The 15160-nt window shown below is 37.9% G+C and overlaps 1 protein-coding gene across 1 annotated transcript in view; it reads right to left on the bottom strand.

Annotated features, from left to right (window-relative positions):
* Positions 1-15160, bottom strand: part of LOC115233583 — a 58818-nt gene that overhangs the window by 28121 nt on the left and 15537 nt on the right. Inside the window, exon 7 of the mRNA XM_029804085.1 lies at positions 6078-6585. Within this exon, the coding sequence (XP_029659945.1) occupies positions 6078-6585 (508 nt within the window). The remainder of the gene's footprint in view (positions 1-6077; positions 6586-15160) is intronic.

The following is a 15160-nucleotide window of genomic DNA, read 5'->3' as shown; positions in this document are numbered from 1 at the left end:
CATTGATTAAAAAATTATAGAAAAATTACAGAATTACGAAATAAAACTTATTTTCAAGTTTTATAAGAGGGTTCCATATACATATATATGTGTATTACAATTTTTACGAAGAAAAATGAGAAATTTCCGTTTTTGAAAGACTATTTAAATTTTTAAATTTTTATATAGACAAGTTATATAAAAATCTACATTTATTTCACAGATCCTTTCATTTAGATGTTTTTATCATGTTTATTTATATATTTTATTTAATATTATCTTGTTAATAAACTAAAACTTTACTAAACTATAAACTTTCTAACATATATTGTTAACGCGTGTGCCACCTCACGGCAGGATACGGGTACACATGCAGGTGTAATGCAGATATTTTGATTCCATTTGCGATAAACTACACGCGGCACAATTTTCGAGAGTCTCGAAACGAGACGAAACAAACGGACGCTGGCACGATTTGTGACGTAATTTCGCAAATGAACCGGAAGTGTTGGCTCAAATTGCAGTAAATTGTCGAGGATTCCCATAACACGAGAGAAGATTACGACAAGTTCGCGCGATGCTTTGATAGTTAATGTCTGAAAAAATTCGACGCCAAGATATATTCTAATCTAATTTACCTAAGTAGATCATTAACTTTCTGAATTAATTTCTGAGAAATTAATTCGCACATCAAGATTCTCGTCTCGTTTCTAGTTTATATATATTCTTTAATTAAAATAATGCTGTTAAATACATTAAAACTTGGTATACTGACGATTCCAACAGACCAAGCATGACTATCGATCGCGGTGGCATATTCATTGAATGCAAACAGAATGCACAATTCCACGTGAATCATTGACTTTGCCGTGACCCCCTTAATTCTTTCCTTATTCCAAGATAGTAGACTTTATCGCGCGCGTATCGCAGTTGGAAATTTTAAAAATTTCAATTACAAATACGCGAAATAAAATGTCCAAAGCGGAATGACAAAGTTTCAAGTTTGCGAATCCCTCGTCGCTTGGAATTTACGTAGCTTTTCCGGTTTCGTGACTCGATGCTCGGGACAAGGGAATTTAACAAGGATGTTACGATCGTGCGAATCGCACAGAATTTGCGAACAATTTCGCTAACAGGGATATCCGCACGAATGTACAATATTTATTACATCGCAGAATTATACGTCGTGGGTCTCTTGTAAACTCTCTCGAGTTATCAAATAGATAGAATGCAATGTACATTTAAATGTTCGATAGTACTTCCGGATATACTTCCTTCACTTCGTATGTACGCGACGTGTAAATAAATGGGATTTTATTCAATGCGTCAACGGAATAAGCTAACACGTAATATTTATAGTACGATAGTACAGGTACGAGAAATTGTGCGCACAATCAGATAATAAATCAAAAAAAAATTTATTATGTACATTACCGTCATATGTTTACATTTAACGAACGCGAGTCTCTCGATCATCATCAAAAAGGAAACGCCCGCGGCTCTTTGACTCTCATTTCGAAGTCAACAAATCGAAATTATCTCGATGATTAATATATCGCATTAATAAACGTACCTGCGACTTGACATCGGAATTGCGCGAGGATAATAACAAGGCGATTTTAATCGCTTTACCGTCATTGATATTTGCGCGGTGTCACGCTCAAAGAATAAATAATATTAATTTTTCAGAACATTGCTCCCCCAAGATGCGTGCCAATTGATAAATTTTATCTTAATAAAAATATTCATAATAATTATATAAATAAAATATTATAAATAAAAGAGAGAGAGAGAGAGAGAGAGAGGGAGAGAGAGAGGTTCTTCCAAGTCTATTATAAACTTTTTAAAGAAAAATTCCTGAATCGTCACGCACAAAGAATTTATAAAAAATGTGGAAGGGGAGAGAGCAATTAAATAATTTTTCCGGAGGATAACGTCAACTGGATAAAAGCGTCACCTTCGGATCAACGTGGAACGTGGCATAGATTCGCGCGTTAATAGAGATTTGGATGGCCGAGCGGAATGCATGAAGCGGAATGAGAGAGAAAGAGAGAGATCGGTTTATGCATTCGTATGTGAAAATGCGCGTATCGCGAAACCCACGAAGCGTAATACACGTACACAAAGAAACGCGCGCGCGCAAGAGCACCCACATACATAGATACGGGACGAGCCGCTGCCGTTGATGTTGGTCGATCAATATACCACGCTGGTAGAAGGTAGAAGCGAGATGAGAGGAGGAAGCTGAAGAGAGCACGGGAAGAGGGAGGAGGTATTGTTAAAGCCACGGACACACTGGACATAAGCTGAATATTTGCATCGAGCTCGGCCCAGAAAGTCACGTGACCGTGTTTGAGATTTCCTCGGTTGATCCAACCTTGCTCTCCAAATCGCCAGAAATTAACCGCACATGTTATATCTGATGTAAGGCTAATTGAGGTTTTTATATAACGGGAAGTAGTTTGTTACTTATCTTTTTATACGAATATTTTTAATATATTCACGGAGATGTCTATAATTCGATATTATCATAAATAGTCCCTAATTTCTTCTTTAATTTTTTATACGTTTCTATAATTTTTTATTGTATACATGTATAGATTAAGAATCATGTTCCGTCCTTCTCTCTCTCTCTTTTTTTTTGTCTAGAGATATTTTATAATGATTTAAAAATAAGTTGCTATATAATTCACGATACTCGCAGCTTCCTTTATGTCAAGTCTTCGTTGCTATTTTACAGCAATAAGGCTCGCATGATGCGTTCAAGTGATATTTTTATCTAAACGGCTATCGATTATCTCGCAACAATGCGCGAACAGGTTTCTTCTCAAGTAGTTAATAGATGTATCGTTGTATGAATCTAATGATTTTTGGAAATGTGTTATTTTTATGCTTTTGACCCGTCAAATTAGTCGATTATTCGACGTTGTTGCGAATCTTTAAAGATACTTGCGGACATGGCGGATCAAAGCACTTTTGCGCAAAGTCACTTCTTCCGCAAGATGGTCTTCTTTATAGAGACGATACTTTGTCGAGCCTTCTCTCTCGACTCCAGAAGAATGCGCATAAGGGTTATCGACCTGTCGCGAGATTTCATCCTCTCTTCTATTTACCTCGTTACCCTCCGAATTCCTTCCTCTGAAGGTCCTCGTTCTGTTCTTTTCGTCTTTCCTCGTTACGTAATAAGTAAGACAAGGGGAGAAAAACAAGAAAAAAAGATACGCGGAAAGGAAGAAAATAGAATAGAAAAGAATGGCAAATGGACGAACAAGATGAAATAAAAGGAAATAAGCGAGAAACTTGCTTCTTTTTTAGAATGTCGAAGAAGAAAGACTACCGGGTATAAACAAACATCTCAAGGATTTCCCTCGCGCGAGTTAGATCAATTAAAAAAAGAAAAACGGAAATCGTGCATGCACGCGATTGTATAATTTCCCGGCTCTTGGAGAGGCTAACGCGAGAGGTTGCTTAATAAAACGGGTCACTGTATTAGAAATTTGCCACAAACATTATTTTTATATTACGTTGCGTATTGTATTAAAGCTCGTAAAAAGAATCTTTCGAAAATCCCAATTTCGCTGTCCTTTCCCACGCTCTTGCTTTCGGCGTCCTCATTCTCGTGCGTTTAACAAGAATTCGTTTCGGTCGCGATTTCTTTTAGCGACAAGAATAGCTGTTAAATACCGTAATATATAGCACCAAATAGCTTGACTATAGAGAGCCTATAGCGGACTAGCTAGCGCTAAATGAGCCGATCGAAACGTGTGCACGCGTAAAAAGGAAGGGCGTGAACTAAAGCGCAGGGTCAATGGTCTTCATTACGTGTGTATCTCTATTTAAGAGGCACGAACGGAACGAATGATCGACGCAAGTCTCACGATGCCGATCGTCGAGCGGGGACCGTCCCGTGAAGCGTAACCCCATGACCGTCGACTCTTATTAAAGCCACCTTCCTCTTATGCTCGGCTAGGTCACATACACGGCGTCTCGAAAGTCCGTCCTATACTAGTTTAGACCGAGTAGCTGAATTTGAAAAAAAAAAGTTTTATTGCATAACTTGAGCATTTAAAATGAATGGACTTTATATTTAAAAGATTTACAAGAGATTATTTTTCACGAAGATGTAAACAAATTTTTTTTTAGACGATTACGCACATTATAAAACGCACCGTGTCCTTCGATATTGAAAAGGTTAAGTGGTCAATCATTTATTTAGTATAATGTCAAAGTTTGTCCATCGCGCGATTGACGACAAAAAAAAAATGGAAAATCGATTCTCTGGTCCTATCTTATGGAGTCAAGTCTATACGTTTCGATTATGTTTGAGGGACGAGATTGCCGTAGCAATAATTATATTACGTGTGCGGCGGAATCGATGTCTCTATCTTTCGCAAACGTGTAACAGAACCGTCATTGCGGGAAATACGCCGGAGAGAAAGCAGGACGAAGCGGGAGAGAGAGCCTCTGTCCAACCAAGTTCTCGTATACGATAACTTCATAACATTGTGAAAACACGCACACAGTGTGCAAAAGTTTCGAAATCGTGTCATGCGATAATTTCGCAACAAAATTATATCGTCTAGAAATTTTTATAAAATAAGTCCTACAATTTTTTTAGTCGTGTAAATGAAAGTGCGAAAACTTAAGGCTTCCCTTTCGACGAGTAAGAACTCTGCAAATCGTGGAATCAAAGAGTTTAAAAATATTTGACGACCGAAGAGGAAATGATAATTGTTAATTTCCGATCAACGAAATCTTTCTGAAAGAAAATCTCAGGAAAGAATATATCGGGAAAATACGCCAATGCGGAAGAAAGATTCTACGACACTCGTCGTCGCACGCCTAATCGCGGAAGGAACCTCTATCGATCCTCGCCGCAATATATACCTAGGCGACAAACCGACCAAGAGGAAGTAGAGAATCGAAGGTGTATCGGCGAGATTCGTCGCTTCGGAAGCACTAAGAGAAACTGATCTGGGAAAACCCAATTTAGTTAACCTGTCAATATAAGGGACACTCTTGCGGTGTTCTGTCGACGGCGAGATTAGAACGGTGGTTTCTAGTACGCGGTTACAGCGATTTGTCCGTGAAGGTACTCGATACTTGAATCAATCTTAAAGCGTAAACGAAGCATATTCAAAGTCAAATTGGATCCAATCGGCTCATTTTATTACTTAACAACTATTTTTTCCCCTCCTGAAATATATCTTTGAAATCGAATTTATATCTAGTAGAGAAAAAATCTTTTTAGAAGAAATTTATCTTGAAATTTATATCACGTGTAAACCTATTCAATATATAGTATATGTAATAGATATTGTTATATGGTTGTATTCGTAGATGCAAAGACATATCAGATAAGCCGATGAGATCATTCGATGATATTGATACGCGTGTGACGCGACGTTAATTAAATGAATGCTAATTTCTGACACGATAAAGCGAAGAACATAAGTTAATTAACACGTCGATCAAAACCTGTGTTGGAGAACAGCGATGCAGATCATACATGCCTGCATAGAAACAATTAATTCCATTTAATTTCGCGATATCACTTTGTCCAAAATTTTTCATTTAATTTGTAGACCACTAAAATATATGCTTCAATAAAACAAAGATTTATCAATTTATTTCACTACCTAAGGAATAATGGTTAATAATCATTCTCGATTTTATAAGATTATCGCAGCGACATTTATCACAATTATTTTTAATGTTACGACATGACAGCCTTCAATAAAATACGAATATTCATCTTTTTAAAAAGTAGAGGTGATTTTTATTTCCCCAATTTCACGCGCAATCGATTTCAAGCGTGACAGATCAAATTCGTGTATATGAAAGAGAAATTCTCTCTCTCGTCAAGATCCAATATAAATGCCTTCCTTCGATCTTCCCAACTAGGCCTCTATCGATCCTCGCCGCGATAAGTTCGCAACATCACGCGTCGCGAGAGCTGCCTCCTAGGCGAGATGTCATCGTCGAGATCGATCTATGAATTTAGGAATTTCGCTTCTCTCTCTCTCTCTCTCGTCGCATCGTATACCGGATATTAATCTACGCGAGATAAAGGGTCGCGAACGAGAGATCACACTCACCTTGACAAAGTGCAGGTTCTCCTTGTCGAGGAGGAACTCCATGGACTTGTGGGGCCGCTGGTGGATAGCGGACGTTGCGGCAGACGCGACGTCGTCGCGAGGACTCCTGTCGATGGGCGACTGGGGTACGTGGAGGGCGTGCTCGGGTCGCGGCCGCGGCGCCGCCGCCGAGGTGTGGTTGAGGTCGAGCAGGCTACGGGTCTTCTTACCACCGGCGCCGGCGGCAGCAGCGGCGGCGGCGGTAGCGGCGGTCGAACCAGCTGTGTACTTTGTGCAACTCGTGTCGATCACCGCCTCGTCGAGATCGGTCTCGAGCAGGCCGACCGGACGCTCCTGGGCGGCCTGCATCGCACGGGCCTTCGCCATCTCGATCGCCGCCGGGTTACCGAGGTCCGTGGCGGCGCGTCGGCGCGACGCCGACGCTCGCGTCGTCGTACCCAGGGCGGCGACGCGCGGCGGTTGCGGCGGCAGGGGTGGCTTGCTGGATACTGGCGCCCTCCCGTTGCTGCTGCAAAAGACGAATATTCTTCAGGGTGGTGGACTTGATCGGGGAGCGCTTGGCGATTACAAGGATAGAAGAAGATAAGGAGATACTAATCACGCGGGTGGTTTGACCTGATACGAACTGCCGATCGGAAATCTCGCTGCGCCACGACCAAGACATCGCGATTCCCGGGGCAGAACAGGGCGGAACAAGAGGGTGGAAGATGGTGAACCGACCGTACGAAACCTACTGGCGAACGCGAGTAAGACTGGTCTTGCACAGCGCCGCGCGTTGCACCGATGTGCGCAGGGTAATTGGATTGTTGTGTCGCCGGATTGCATCACACGTAGAGTTTTAAAGATGACCCTGATGCGACACTTCAACGCGGAGAAGCTCCCCAGACCTCACGATGTTGCGCGATTGTTGCAATTTTACTCGTTCATTAATTCGTAATTAAAAACCATAAATCTCTTTATTTCTCGGTTGTCTAATTTTATATGTGACAAAACGCGAAGAAAGTTTAATTGTTCTTTTCGTTTTTTTATTCACGACTTATTCGCGTACGTCGCAATTAAAAGGACTTTTTTGGCAATTCACCACGGTAAAGGATAATTGCTTCATAAAGGATAATTGCTTCATTAAACTGACGCATTATCATCCAAGCACATTGAAAGCAAGTCACGTTATATAGGAGGCTCGTAATAGCATCGTAGTTTTGTTTCTTTCGCATCTCCGTTATAAGCCGGGTTAGTGGTACAGAATAAGAGCACGAAGACGGTTTTTGTTCCATACGCGACGTTATTGTGATGCGATAATTGAAAATTGGCGTTCAAGCGTATTTTACACTGTCGCGGTACATCATCGGTTTCCGATAGCAGACAATTAGCAGTTGAATGATGGTCTCCTTTTTACTATTCCCTTGACCGAAATCGGGGATATTAATCTTTCTCCTTTGATGTGCATTCGTTTAATCTAAATGTTACCGATACACCATCGTTTAATTTGATAATGTATGCAAATGTGTGTGTGTGTGTGTGTGTCGCAAATATCAGGAAAAGTCTATAAATCATAAAAAATTATCGTAATTAACGTTTATAGATCATTAAAAATTATCGTAATTAATGTTTATAGATCATTAAAAATTATCGTAATTAATAAATTTAATAATAAATACACATGTTGCGATTGATTATCAAATATTATTTCTGCGATATTAATCGTGAGTTAAAAATTGCAACGATAAGAAAGATTATATGCGAGATAAATTACGTCGACTTTTGCTCTTTATTTCCGATCTACAAAGCTTGATCGCGAGAGACAGTGGTGGCTTTATTGAGTTTCCGAGTAGCGGTCGAATAGTATTGATAAAGGCACGACTATATATCTCAACGAAGAGGACAGTCACTAATGAGACACTTTTCATCCGCCATGAGCATAATCTCCGATAAGGAACTAGACACAGTGAGCTACTATTGCGAGTTCTCGTCGAGACCTCGTTACATTACAAATGAACATGGAGTTGCAATCTGTTATGAAGCTGTCGCGAAGCTGTAATCTGTTTCAGTTGATGATCTCTGACCGCGAGTTACGTGATTACGGAATAATCAACACCAAGTTTGTTCGGTTGGAAGAATGATTAATGAGCTGTTACCAACGCGTAATTCAAGTTTCCTCGAATATTACACCAAGAATTTACATACGATGTATAGAGTGTCCGAAATCAAATGCATTTTCGTTTAATATGCAAATTTTCTTTGATCAGCTATTTCCTCTTTTATTGAAAATTTGATAAAACATCGTTCTTTTCACAATTTAAGAAATATTTAATACATGTTAAAAATATCTCAATAATCAAACCTTAAATTAAGATTTTGCTAGATTAAGATCACTTTAAATTATATATTAAATTATACAGAAAAGAGAAAAATTTTTCCCGTAGCTTCGCGAAGCTTAAATTTTATTTTCATATTTTCTTATAACTTAAAGAAAAAGTTTATATTACCGTTTCCGCGGAACGGTTTTAAAATATGACATTTAAACACAAATTAATTACTAAAGAAATGAACTTTTAATTTGTAAAAAAACCGAGACAACTCGTGTAAAGCGGGACGCAAATGAAATTACGGAAGCCACGCTCGGCTCACACGTGATCCGACGACAACGCATTGCAGTATATGCGTTCGATTTTATTATCGTGGCATAGTGTGAGATCATGTTTATAAACGCGGCCCACGACGATGGGGAATCATCAGTTTCTAAAATTAGTATACGACCGCCGGTGTAAAAACAGTGATGGTTTTCGAGGCCCTGAAAACGAGCGTTCTCCGTTGTTTGCGTTCTGAGAGTTTACGTTCGAGAGTATTTCTTTCTGATATCGGTCTAGATAACGCACATAACGCTTGGCTAAAAATTGAAGCTAAAATCTACGGGATATCTAAAATATTCGGTAAGAAAATACATATTCCATGTAATACAAAGATATTAATATTTGAAAAAATTGCACGCGCAAAGTGACGTGTTTTTATCGATGTTAATAAATGCTAATGCCAATGAGAGAGAAAAATTTGATACTTTGTAAAAATAAATTCCATAAAACGCAACGATGTGTTCCGTCAGATTTTGGCGGATTCAACCCGCGCGAAAACAACGTAATATATTCTTGCGATACGAACGTATTAACTCGTCGCAACGACGATGGAACGCAGTTAAAAGCCGCGCGAAATGAGCGCGGGAGCGAGTTTAATTACGCCGTCGTTAAAGAGACGGTTAAATGGGAGCGTTTGTTGCGTTTTTAAGACGATGGAATAAAAGCAAAAATATACGCGGATGTAAAAAAAAATGGAATGCAGATAAGAAACGAAGTTGGAGAACACAGAACACTGATGGTCCTTTTACGCAACGTCGATGCGAAGAGAGCAAAAACTTTTAGGGGGGTCAGAAACCTCAGGATTAGAATTCCGACGAACGTGATGTTGAACTCGCTTCGAACGCGACTTCCGGACTCGAACCAGAATGGAATAAGATTAATAAGGCGACCCTCTCTCTCTGGCCAGCATAGCAGTACACACCTACACACGTGTGCAAAGTGTATATTTAACTGCGGCACTCACGAACAAGCGAGTTCACGTCGCACAAAGTCGAGATGTTGTAGATAGCGCGAAATATATTTGATGATTAAAAATCAAAAGGGAGGGAAAAGGATGAAATTAATTTAAATCGCGTGTTTCTGTTTCTTTTTAAGACCGCGTGTAAAAGAAATCTGTTCCCCCCAAATAACAGTAAAAAAATTATCAAGGGAATAGTTAAATGATTGAAGCGAACCATCGCGAAAATCGCAAATGCTTGCAAGTATTTTTAACTTTCAATGATACAATTCTTTTAGAAAATTGAGACAAAATATTTTCGGATCTTAATTAATAATAAGAAAGCAAATGTGCTTTAGATGCATAAGTTGTTCTACCAGATGTTGGCAAAGGCAAATTATACTATGCATAACTAAGTCGAATTATACCGCATCCTTGCCAGAGGAGCTCAACTCGCAGATTCCAACTCCGTTTGCGAAAGCTCGAATGGTGTCGGCTTCCTAAATTACATCCCGCAGCTTGCAACGATGATTCATCGCTCCTAAACGCGGGCGGGCGTGGGATATATCGACTGCGTTCTGTTTAACGTCTCGTCAAACAGACCGAGAAACGCAAACGCCGAAAGTTTTCGGCGTGTTGTAAATGAGGTAATACTTTCGACAAAGTATATTACGAGAACGAGAAAATAAAATTCGAAAACGAAATCTATTATGCCAGCTAATAAAAAGAATGTAATGAGCTAATCGTAAGACAGATTGAATGCATACATTGTAAATAATTAAAAGATATTAATATGTACTAATATTGTCAATCTATAATATTTAAGAAAAAAAGTCCTGCTAAATTTCAGAGAATGTTATAAATTGAAAAAAAAATTGATTGTACTTATTCATATTTATTAATATTTTTTCTTTTTATTTATGAAGAAAGACATTTTACAAAATTATATTATGACCTAAAAAAAGAAATAATTTTTTACATTATTCCACGCCAAGTTTAATGAAATTTTTGCACTTATGCGATTCATGTTTTGCAGAATAAGAGATTTATTCAACGCGTTGGCGGAAAGACAAGCGAAACTCTTCTATATGAAAAATACAAGTCGCATTCCTCGTTTCAATAAAACTTTTTCGGCGCAGCGCAAATCGAAACAGAATACGCCAATTCGGCGAAATCTAATATGATAAAGCAAATGTTAAAGAAGAAGAGAGAAGAAGAAGGGATCATCAGATACAGTGTTCCCAGAAGAGCCATGTTGATTGACGGCGGACTCGCGGAGGCCAATAAAAGTACACAGTTACATCGAAAGAAGAGTTTGTAAAAACAGATGAAAAATCCCTTAATTATTATTTATTTGTGCAAATAAAATTAATCCATCAAATGGGTTTAATTTTATATGTGAAAAAGACTTTTCTCTCCTATTCTCTATATAAAAAGTACGGTCAATATCAAAATCAAGATCTCTCTCTCTCTCTCTCTCTCTCTCTCTCTAGATACATGGAGTTGCAATCTGTTATGAAGCTGTCGCGAAGCTGTAATCTGTTTCAGTTGATGATCTCTGACCGCGAGTTACGTGATTACGGAATAATCAACACCAAGTTTGTTCGGTTGGAAGAATGATTAATGAGCTGTTACCAACGCGTAATTCAAGTTTCCTCGAATATTACACCAAGAATTTACATACGATGTATAGAGTGTCCGAAATCAAATGCATTTTCGTTTAATATGCAAATTTTCTTTGATCAGCTATTTCCTCTTTTATTGAAAATTTGATAAAACATCGTTCTTTTCACAATTTAAGAAATATTTAATACATGTTAAAAATATCTCAATAATCAAACCTTAAATTAAGATTTTGCTAGATTAAGATCACTTTAAATTATATATTAAATTATACAGAAAAGAGAAAAATTTTTCCCGTAGCTTCGCGAAGCTTAAATTTTATTTTCATATTTTCTTATAACTTAAAGAAAAAGTTTATATTACCGTTTCCGCGGAACGGTTTTAAAATATGACATTTAAACACAAATTAATTACTAAAGAAATGAACTTTTAATTTGTAAAAAAACCGAGACAACTCGTGTAAAGCGGGACGCAAATGAAATTACGGAAGCCACGCTCGGCTCACACGTGATCCGACGACAACGCATTGCAGTATATGCGTTCGATTTTATTATCGTGGCATAGTGTGAGATCATGTTTATAAACGCGGCCCACGACGATGGGGAATCATCAGTTTCTAAAATTAGTATACGACCGCCGGTGTAAAAACAGTGATGGTTTTCGAGGCCCTGAAAACGAGCGTTCTCCGTTGTTTGCGTTCTGAGAGTTTACGTTCGAGAGTATTTCTTTCTGATATCGGTCTAGATAACGCACATAACGCTTGGCTAAAAATTGAAGCTAAAATCTACGGGATATCTAAAATATTCGGTAAGAAAATACATATTCCATGTAATACAAAGATATTAATATTTGAAAAAATTGCACGCGCAAAGTGACGTGTTTTTATCGATGTTAATAAATGCTAATGCCAATGAGAGAGAAAAATTTGATACTTTGTAAAAATAAATTCCATAAAACGCAACGATGTGTTCCGTCAGATTTTGGCGGATTCAACCCGCGCGAAAACAACGTAATATATTCTTGCGATACGAACGTATTAACTCGTCGCAACGACGATGGAACGCAGTTAAAAGCCGCGCGAAATGAGCGCGGGAGCGAGTTTAATTACGCCGTCGTTAAAGAGACGGTTAAATGGGAGCGTTTGTTGCGTTTTTAAGACGATGGAATAAAAGCAAAAATATACGCGGATGTAAAAAAAAATGGAATGCAGATAAGAAACGAAGTTGGAGAACACAGAACACTGATGGTCCTTTTACGCAACGTCGATGCGAAGAGAGCAAAAACTTTTAGGGGGGTCAGAAACCTCAGGATTAGAATTCCGACGAACGTGATGTTGAACTCGCTTCGAACGCGACTTCCGGACTCGAACCAGAATGGAATAAGATTAATAAGGCGACCCTCTCTCTCTGGCCAGCATAGCAGTACACACCTACACACGTGTGCAAAGTGTATATTTAACTGCGGCACTCACGAACAAGCGAGTTCACGTCGCACAAAGTCGAGATGTTGTAGATAGCGCGAAATATATTTGATGATTAAAAATCAAAAGGGAGGGAAAAGGATGAAATTAATTTAAATCGCGTGTTTCTGTTTCTTTTTAAGACCGCGTGTAAAAGAAATCTGTTCCCCCCAAATAACAGTAAAAAAATTATCAAGGGAATAGTTAAATGATTGAAGCGAACCATCGCGAAAATCGCAAATGCTTGCAAGTATTTTTAACTTTCAATGATACAATTCTTTTAGAAAATTGAGACAAAATATTTTCGGATCTTAATTAATAATAAGAAAGCAAATGTGCTTTAGATGCATAAGTTGTTCTACCAGATGTTGGCAAAGGCAAATTATACTATGCATAACTAAGTCGAATTATACCGCATCCTTGCCAGAGGAGCTCAACTCGCAGATTCCAACTCCGTTTGCGAAAGCTCGAATGGTGTCGGCTTCCTAAATTACATCCCGCAGCTTGCAACGATGATTCATCGCTCCTAAACGCGGGCGGGCGTGGGATATATCGACTGCGTTCTGTTTAACGTCTCGTCAAACAGACCGAGAAACGCAAACGCCGAAAGTTTTCGGCGTGTTGTAAATGAGGTAATACTTTCGACAAAGTATATTACGAGAACGAGAAAATAAAATTCGAAAACGAAATCTATTATGCCAGCTAATAAAAAGAATGTAATGAGCTAATCGTAAGACAGATTGAATGCATACATTGTAAATAATTAAAAGATATTAATATGTACTAATATTGTCAATCTATAATATTTAAGAAAAAAAGTCCTGCTAAATTTCAGAGAATGTTATAAATTGAAAAAAAAATTGATTGTACTTATTCATATTTATTAATATTTTTTCTTTTTATTTATGAAGAAAGACATTTTACAAAATTATATTATGACCTAAAAAAAGAAATAATTTTTTACATTATTCCACGCCAAGTTTAATGAAATTTTTGCACTTATGCGATTCATGTTTTGCAGAATAAGAGATTTATTCAACGCGTTGGCGGAAAGACAAGCGAAACTCTTCTATATGAAAAATACAAGTCGCATTCCTCGTTTCAATAAAACTTTTTCGGCGCAGCGCAAATCGAAACAGAATACGCCAATTCGGCGAAATCTAATATGATAAAGCAAATGTTAAAGAAGAAGAGAGAAGAAGAAGGGATCATCAGATACAGTGTTCCCAGAAGAGCCATGTTGATTGACGGCGGACTCGCGGAGGCCAATAAAAGTACACAGTTACATCGAAAGAAGAGTTTGTAAAAACAGATGAAAAATCCCTTAATTATTATTTATTTGTGCAAATAAAATTAATCCATCAAAATTTTATAATTTTATATGTGAAAAAGACTTTTCTCTCCTATTCTCTATATAAAAAGTACGGTCAATATCAAAATCAAGATCTCTCTCTCTCTCTCTCTCTCTCTCTCTCTAGATGCGCGATACTCGGAAGACAAGAAATATGGAACAAGGGTGGGACTGTGGGGAGATAGTGGAGAGAAAAGGGGGAATGGGGGAAGGAATGAGTTATAAAATGCAATTAGGTCGCATTACGCGAGAATGACGAGGCGAGACGCGGAGCGAGAGTGAAATTTAATTAAGAAAACCGAACTTGGTTCCACTGCACCGCACCAGCCAACGCGATGATTACTGGAGAAACGAGAGAAATGATGCGGGAGCCTGATGTTTTCGCTGATGTTTTCAAAGTAATCGGAGAGCAAAGCTTTACGTGAATGAAATTACATCGATCGATGAAGTGTAAACGCGAAGTTTGATTAGAGCGGAATTAGACGCGAACCGGCAGAGAGGAATATACACGATCGTTGAGAGGAGGAAACGAACCCGCCGACGAGTGATTGCAACAGACGGACGGGTGTGGGACGGAATGAAAGTGGAATTAAACAAAACTGTGAATGAAGCGGTTCGCCAGTGCAGCATAGCACGATAGTAGAAGAAATAGTGAGAAATCAAGTAAAATTGTATTAAAATCTATATAGAAAACGGATTATACAGAATATTCAGTATATTAAACGGGGATCTATTCGACAAAATAAAATAAATTAATTAAATTAATTAAATTGAAAATTATAATAACAAAGTACATATATCAAAATTAAAGAAAATTGTTTTTAATAGTAAGCAAAGTGAGATATATATAATAAGTAAAATAAAATATTTAAATTAAATTAAATTAAAATTTTACATTTAGATTAAAATTTAAGATTAAATGAAATGTGTGTTATCGTGAGGTCAATGTTATAAATTCTCAATCTATTATAAATCTGAAATTTGCGAAGATAATGTAAACACGACGAATGATAAAATGTATGCGATTCTTATATTCTTTCGATGGAAATAATCGAGATCGGAACCAATACCAAAATACACGAC

The sequence above is a fragment of the Formica exsecta genome, unplaced genomic scaffold (genome assembly GCF_003651465.1).
Source record: "Formica exsecta isolate Colony F162 unplaced genomic scaffold, ASM365146v1 scaffold178, whole genome shotgun sequence".
Classification (NCBI taxonomy): Eukaryota; Metazoa; Arthropoda; class Insecta; order Hymenoptera; family Formicidae; genus Formica; species Formica exsecta.
Note: the sequence above shows the minus strand (reverse complement) of the source record. Positions and strands in the feature narration are given on the sequence as shown.